Source organism: Oreochromis aureus, linkage group 6 (assembly GCF_013358895.1).
Source record: "Oreochromis aureus strain Israel breed Guangdong linkage group 6, ZZ_aureus, whole genome shotgun sequence".
Taxonomy (NCBI): Eukaryota; Metazoa; Chordata; class Actinopteri; order Cichliformes; family Cichlidae; genus Oreochromis; species Oreochromis aureus.
The window spans coordinates 37,796,078-37,804,175 of record NC_052947.1 but is presented as its reverse complement, the minus strand read 5'-3'; the positions used below and the strand labels follow the sequence as shown (position 1 = coordinate 37,804,175).

General features: G+C 41.1%; 1 protein-coding gene across 2 annotated transcripts; it reads left to right on the top strand.

Annotated features, from left to right (window-relative positions):
• The first annotated feature begins 775 nt into the window (after positions 1-775).
• On the top strand, positions 776-8,098 carry scoca (short coiled-coil protein a). Of its 2 annotated transcripts, none has more exons than XM_031754239.2 (4): positions 776-1,062; positions 5,469-5,540; positions 5,659-5,739; positions 6,432-8,098. In XM_031754239.2, the coding sequence occupies exons 1-4, from the start codon at positions 999-1,001 to the stop codon at positions 6,572-6,574; spliced, it is 360 nt and encodes a 119-aa protein (XP_031610099.1). In that variant the 5' UTR covers positions 776-998; the 3' UTR covers positions 6,575-8,098. The 2 variants fall into 2 exon arrangements, with proteins under 2 accessions (XP_031610099.1, XP_031610100.1); XM_031754240.2 differs by lacking the exon at positions 776-1,062 and adding an exon at positions 3,237-3,391.

Here is an 8,098-nt window from a genome sequence, read left to right as displayed (position 1 = left end):
GTTAAACTGAAGTAAAAATAGCCATTTTAATAAAAGATCGACATTCTTCTTTCTCTGATTCATTCATTTCAGATGTACTTTTTCCACTAGCTGGAGGACTTTGAGAAACTACTAGCCTCAGCAGTGTTGGGGAGAAAGGGGCAGTAAAATACGGGCTATCAGTTATATCACTTTTGTCATTTCAAGAATATATTTATTTATGTTTTGAAAATATATAGTTTTAAGATTAACATTTAAGAGAAGAGAAGTTCTTTCTCACTGGTTTCTGGATGGGCCTCTAACTGTACATGGACCCCTGGGAACATGCCTTGAATGCCCACTGGATAATTCACCCAAGCTCTGGCCCGCAGGAAGTCTCCTAAGAACTAAAATGAGTTTGACCCCCCGGTCTAGTCCACAGACAGTGGACAGTGAGCTGCAGTGCTCAGCTTCAGCCACCAGAGTGCAGGATGCACCGCAGATTTGAGGAAACTGCTCTTTTTGTCGTCAAAGTCTTCTCATTTTAAGTCAGCTGAAGCCTTCGAATTTTAACCTCATGTAAATAAATAAATAAATAAAAACTGAGGAGCATACTGTCCTGAGTCACCGAGCTGGTGACTGCAGTGTGTTCACGTGGCTCACGATCCTAATTTGAAGATACTTTAAATGTGCCTCTTCGCTATGACTCCATTTCACAGGAGCTTAAACTTTGACCCCCAATAGCTTTCCCTGCTTGAGCAGTCTGTCCCGTGTTTTGGTCAAGTGGTCGCCATGGTGACCCATTCCCACGACAGCCACGTAATCGGAGCTGCCAGGCAGGTAGAACAGGTAACCGTGGCAAGCAATTCAAGGCAGCAGGTGTGTGTGAGAGAAGGCAGAGCCCGAAGGGGAGAACAGACAAACAGAAAGAAGAAACGGAGACTAACAAAACCCGGAAAGATCAACACTAATTCGTGACTCTGTGAGATAATCAAAGAAAGAAAGGAATAAAAGTGGAGGACGAAAAGCAAACTCAGGCCATGGAGGCCACGGTAGACGAGGACGATGGGACGTTCACTAACATCTCTCTGGCAGATGATACAGGTAATGCACTTCTTCAGATTTAGCCCTAACCTGTCCTTTATTTCTATTTGCACAAACAGCTTTTAGCCTGCAGCCAATCGACCAGATTGTAAACGTCGGTCTGTCAGTCACAGTTTTACACACATAGTCGCCACAGGAGCTAACCCCCCTCTATCAAACTGATTCCAGTGTGCAGCTCTATATGTTTTGAAATTAAAAAGTTGCTTAAAAAGAGCTTATTGTTCAAAAGCATGCGCTCTTTGGGTTTCAGGTGAGGTTATGTTCTGATTATTATTATTATTATTATTATTATTATTATTATTATTTTTAGCTGGAGCAAACGGTCAGAGACCGTTGTTTTTAATGTTACAAGCATGTGACTGAACAAAGGGTAATAAGGTAGAAACAATACCTCGCAAAGCCACAGTGTTTATATGAGTGTGTGGCATTACTGGCTGGGGTGTGGCTCCTTACTTCTCGGATTTCAGACTCTCCAATTGTTACTAATCTTCACTATGTACACATGAATCTCAAACTATAATTTTTTATTTAGAGTTGAAGTAAGTAGTTCGAGAAGGGCATGTAAGCAAAGAGAATAGACTCCACAGACTGTAAATAAAGATGGCTGCAGTCACCTTCAGAATCACCAACAGGTTTGTGAATTCCTGCTATGAAGCCCGGACTTTGAAATCCCCAGAATACTTATTGTGGAAGTTGATGCACTAATTAAATGGCCTGTGGTAAATGGCCTGTATTTGTATAGCGCTTTCTAGTCCCTAAGGACCCCAAAGCGCTTTACACAACCTGTCATCCACCCATTCACACACACATTCACACACTGGTGATGGCAAGCTACATTGTAGCCACAGCCACCCTGGGGCGCACTGACAGAGGCGAGGCTGCCGGACACTAAATTAAACTTTAAATTAATTTGAACAGTTATTGTCTTGTTAATATATGTGTTACTATTAAGGTACCAACATCAGCAGCTGTCTTACAGTTCAGTTACACAGTTTAGCCTGTTAGATGCTGCTCAGCTGCCTGTGTCAGATCACAGACAATATATAAGATGTCTGTAGCTTCTGGTTATGGAAAGTTTTGTAATCACAAGCCATTAGCCACTGAGTGTGTAATTTCACAGTGAGATCCATCCCTTGCTTTTCACATTCAGTTCTGAAACACCAAGAATCTCAGGCCTTCCTAAATATAATCTGTGGTCTGTGTGGTCTTTACCCACTTGCCAGTCAAAGCAGATACACCCTCAATTATGCAAACTGGAAACCTTAGTTGTGTTGTGTTTCCTCTTACAAATCCCCTCTAAAGACTCAGTTTCCTATTACCTAATAATCCTAGAATGCTACTCATAAAGACCCCGGAAGCCACACACACTCCACAGAGCAGAAAGGAACGCACAGGAGGATGGAGACAGGGTAAACTGGCCTCAGACAACTGTTGGCTGAGGCAGCAGTGCCCCCACAGGGTTTGGGTTTGGCTAACAAGCAGCAGCATATAGAGCTCTCAGAGCGGGTAGAGAAGTACAGAGGCCACAGGGGTGCCACACACAGACAGACAGACATGCAGGCATGTAATCATGCTCACACAGGTCAGATAACACTTCATTCATGCATTCACACAGAAAACTATAGATGTGCATAGATGTGTGTGTGTGTGTGTGTGTGTGTGTGTGTGTGTGTGTGCTGGGTTTTCTACCAGACGGAAAAGCACGAGCATCTGTTAGGAAAGCTGTGTGTGTTCAGAGCTGACCTGTCTCATTGTTAAGAAACAGGCTATAATTCAGCCGGATGGTGCGGCAGGAGGCTCACGTGATGTAACACTTATTGATTAGAGCTAAACGGCTAAAATATATTACATCTGGTTCTACATATAAAACCCCACACTTTGGTTGAGTGAGTCTTCTTTTTCATTCATTTATTTATTTTATTATACTTAGACTACATGCTGATTGGGTTGGTTAAGGGCACAGTCCCGGCTGGCTTCATGCCTGAAATCAAAATGGCAGGTGCCGTATAAAGTGGATTAGTGGCCTTGTCGCAAACCCACATAAAGGTATTTTGCGAGTCTAAAATCGAACTAATTCCAACATATTAAATAAAAATGAAAATATGATAAAAACCCACGAAATTCAACATTTCTGTTACATCACGAAACCGGAAGTATAGAGACGTTCTGTATGTGGTGTGTTGCTCCCCCTGTCGGTTGGTGTGGTAACACACACAGCGATGTAGCTGTCATCGTCATCCTCCTCCTCCTCCTCGTCATCATCATCACAGCTGTGTGTCTGTTTGCAGGGTAACTCCGCTAATCGGAGAAGACTTTTTTGTTGCTTTAGGTGAGTTCATACTCCTACATCTGCTGTGTTCCTAAATTCGAAGTATAAAAATTCGGGACGTATTTCTTTCTGAACTTAAAACTAGCCAACAATTTGCTTGTAGCCGTTAGCTGCTCTTCGCCCGGTGACACGGTGTAAATTTTATTTGTCGGCGAAAATTTAAATATCAGACAGACCAGATCGTTTTTTTTTGGTTTCTTCTTATGATGCGTTTAAACGTATTTGGTGTTGGAAGTAGTTAAGTTTCAGATTCCTTGGCTTGATTGACCACTGAGCTAGTTAGCTCACGGAGCTAATGTATCTACGCCCATTATCGGACACGTTTGTGCTGTTTTGGCTTGTGTTGTCGGTGAAAACTGCCTCCAGCACCTTGTCCGATGTTTCGGCCGTGGCTCCGAGTGGGAATCGTGATGTACTTGGAGGTGGAGCTTTGTGTATCTGTATGTGTTTTTTAGCTAAATGCTATGCTTTGGCGCTCATTGCTGCTTAATCGTTGCTTCAGTGTCAGCATCGTTTCGATTATTGGACGGCAGACAGGCGAACTAATGAGCGCCTTTATCCAAAGCAGCATTTGGCTCCTAACGCGCGTTTTATTGATGCGGTATGACCACAGCACTCTTAGCCTGGGTGCGGTGTGTGCTCCCATCATGCTATCATCACTCACTCAGACACGGTAACGGTTACCAAATCCCAACAAGGCAAACAAAATGACGCTATATTCACACAAACTATCAAAGTTACTTTGTTGATCAGTTAAATCAGTGATACAGTGTATTTAATTTGAATCAAAATTTCCCAAATTCTCTATAGTTTATAATAACAGTACAATAATAGTAATAAATGAAAGCTAAACATTGCTTTTAAGGTCTTATGATAGTCTTTATAAAGCATTCCCCGTATTAAAATAACTGTAACTGTTATTTCAGCTGCTGGTGTACTCATTGTAATTTTAGGGATGAGCTGAGTACATACTCAGTGTGTAGGAAGGTTAAAAATGCTGTCATCTTGATTCAGAAAAATCCTTTTTGTGTCACTGTTTGGTCTAGAAGTCCAGAATTACTGTAACAGTTAAGGCACTTAATCTCTGCAGACTATCAGTAAATGAGTGAGCTCTTTACTATTATGTAATAAATAATTTAATAGGTTTATTAAGACAAAGGCATCCTGACAAGAGTGCAACCCAGTCACAAGCCAGTGCTCCTAGTGTTGGTCTCAAGCCTGGATAAATGGGGAGGATTGTGACAGGAAGGACATCCCGCGTAAAATCTTGGCCAAATCAACAAACACAGGTTCTCATGTTGTTGGAAAACAGGGTGCTGGTGGATTCTGTGGTACTACTGGCCAAAAACATAGGGATAGGGAGAGATAGAGCGAGATGATCTACTGTAGTAACCCAGTTTCATTGCTTTAGGATTGGAATAAACCTGGCTTTACATTGCAGGGTGGAACAGGTCTTGGTTCATACCTCAGCTTGTGTTGTCAGGAGACATGAACTAACAAAGTGCCAGTGAGTGGACAGTATAGCTTCAAAGTTATGTCACAGTGATTCAAGAAAATTTAAGATAATGATATTTATGACAATATAGAAAACTACCCAGAAGCAGTTTCAGTATTTTTCAGCACTGTGACTTTAAACTTGAAGGGAATTTGTCTTCTATTGTAATGATCACTGATATCTACTGAAATGAAATTCATTACAGTTTTTGGACATATTGCCCAGCAGTAAGACTGAGAGTAAACAAAAGGGGGAATAATTACAGCTGGAAGTGTGTCATCTGTAGAGTATATAATAATCAACCTAAACTTTAATGTTCAGTGATTCTGCTAATAATTAAAATCACGGTCTTATATAGACTTTCCATTATATCCTCCCCATATGAACCTTGTCCGTGTGTTCTGTAGTGTAAGTAGGCCGCCCTGCCTGACACACCAACTCTACTGACATGAAAATGTAAACACTGATGGCACCATATTTACCGTTGTTTATGAACAGAGAGGTGGATTGTAGCACTGCCTCTTAAATATAAACTCCGTGTTACAAATCACAGCTATAACGGCGCTCTTTTTTGTCTCACAGTGGACGGTGGATCTGCAGCCCTGTATACCAAACAGGAGAACGAGCTTGTCACCATGAACTGCGACATAGATGGTACGTGTGGGTGAAACGGTCTCCCTCAGGGTTAGCTTGTGTAGAAATACTACTACTACTACTACTAATAATAATAATATGATAATAATGATGCTGACGTGTATTGTTGTTATTTCAGGAGACATGGAGAATCAGGTGGAGGTTGAGGAGAAGACGAGGTTGATAAATCAGGTTTTGGAACTTCAGCACACACTGGAAGGTAAAAATAAACAAAACAAACCCTCTAACACACAAATTAAATTTTACCAGACGGGAACAATGACCTCATGGATGAAACACGCTAAAATGATACAGCATAGTGCACATTTTCTGGTTCTATATCAGGAAACTTCCTCTGATATCCGAGGACCTTTCACTTTTTTTGTATGTACATCCTGCTAAAACAGATTCTATAAAACCCCCCAAAATCACATCTGTTTCTGATTTAACACGCTGGCCGTTTCTCTCTGTGCAGCTGCCTTTTCTCCTTTTACATATTCTTTCTTACTGCATGAGCTGTAAAGCATTGAATGTAGATTTCAATAAATCAAAAACTGGTTTGGGTTTAAAAAAAAAATCCTCATAGAGGAAAAAATACAGAAATAATTTACATAAGTCACATGTTGATCTTTTAGTGTGTATTCTGGGAAAATTCTACATCTAAAGCTTTAAGATTAACACTACTATTCCATTCTAACCATAACCATGTGTCTGGGCATGTCTGCTTAGACAGCTTCCCCAGTGACCCAGGCCCATTTACAACGTGGATGGATAAATGCTAATCTACTAAATACTAATAATTAAGTGATATTTGTGTGACAGAAATTATACAGGGGGTCAGTAAATGCTGAGAAAGGGGACCTAAGGGGGAAGAGTACGCCTTTTAGCTGCCCGTTTCCTTTTTTGTTCCAGACCTGTCAGCACGAGTCGATGCAGTCAAAGAGGAGAACCTGAAGCTAAAGTCTGAGAACCAGGTCCTCGGTCAGTACATTGAGAACCTCATGTCGGCCTCGAGCGTCTTCCAGACTACCGACACCAAGAGCAAGAGGAAGTGAGTTACCCTCAGTAGAAAGCTGGAGTCCTGGGCCAGCAGCTGGGAGAGGAAACCCATCATGGAGACGTGGAGAGGGGTTTGTTTCCTCAGCAGATATGGGAGTTTCTTTAACCACTTACCCAAGTCAAACTAACAAAATAAATATCAAATAACCCCATAAACGGACTTATAGATGTAAGAAATATGTGTATATAACATTCATTTGGACCAGGGCTGTTTTTCATCAGCTTCCTCTAAATACTACAGACAAAGTAGATGTCACCCCTTTAACTCAATAACAGTAAATTAAGAGGTTGAGGGACTTCTTACCTCGAGTTTGTCCCTAATGCTCGCTGTCAATCCGGTATGTGTAAAAAACAAACAAACAAAGCTGTGTTTCTGTTTGAGGCCAGTTCTGATTTCCTGCGGATGTCCCGCCTTTGACGTGTTCTGTTTAAAGGTGACCCCAAAACAAACCACAGATATTACAGATCCTCTTTGACCATGAACCTCATTATCAGCACTGGTTTAATTTATTTATTTTTGTAAAGTATTTTGTACGACAGCTGGATCTGTTCAGGTCTTGGATGTCATCTTGTCTCTGTAAAGCACGACTGTGTTCCTCCACTTAAAAGCTGGCAAGCTGAACAGTATTATGCAGAGTGTATTTGGCATGTTTGAGTGATTTCTGTTTATGTATGGGTTTTTTTGTTGTATGGTTTTTTTTTGTTTGTTTGTTTGTTTGGCAGATTAGCATATCTACTGAGATGTCAATAATTCAATACTCACTGAAAAACAGACTGTATAAAGTTACCAAGAACTTTTTTTAATCAATAGTAGGTGGATCCAGGATGTGCAGATACCTTTGAAAGCTTGTTAGCAATATAAATAAAAGCACAGATACTAAAAGTCTTGTAAACTTGCACTCTAGTACCAGATTTTGTCTTTATTAACTTCACTCAAGTCGAATTTTCTGTGTTTTTGCAGACCTGTGAACCTATTAGTGCGTGTTTGGTCCATATAATTCCAAAGGCCACTGGATAAATACTCTAAAAGTTGCATTTGTTCCCTGCCTTCCCCTTTAACTGCAGGAGCAAAAAGCTGCAAAGAGGCCTGGAGTGTTATCGATCCATTAATCCAGGCCTGCAAGATGGATTTGATCGTAAGATGAGTTGATGTACTCGGAGGGGGGAGGGTGCGCACAGTGTCGTCTTCTTCAGATAAAAAGGGACGAGAGGGGAGGGGCGAAGTGAAATTTACTCTGAGCAAAGATTTAATTTGCTTTTAAAATGAATTTTCCCAGTTATCCCAAACAGTAATGTGTCGTTTGTAAAGTAAGGAATTGGGAAGGCTAGGGGAGGCAGTGAGTGCTGTACATGCTGTAATTTAGTGATGTTATTTTGTACAGTTGTACAGTAGGATTTTAATTTGTTTCCAGCATGCTGCCTGTGCCCTGCCTGCACACGTCCTCGTATCATCCTGTATGTAGACGCTCTGCACCTTTGCCTTTAAACTCTTTCTGTTTTAATAAAATCCTGAGATCGAG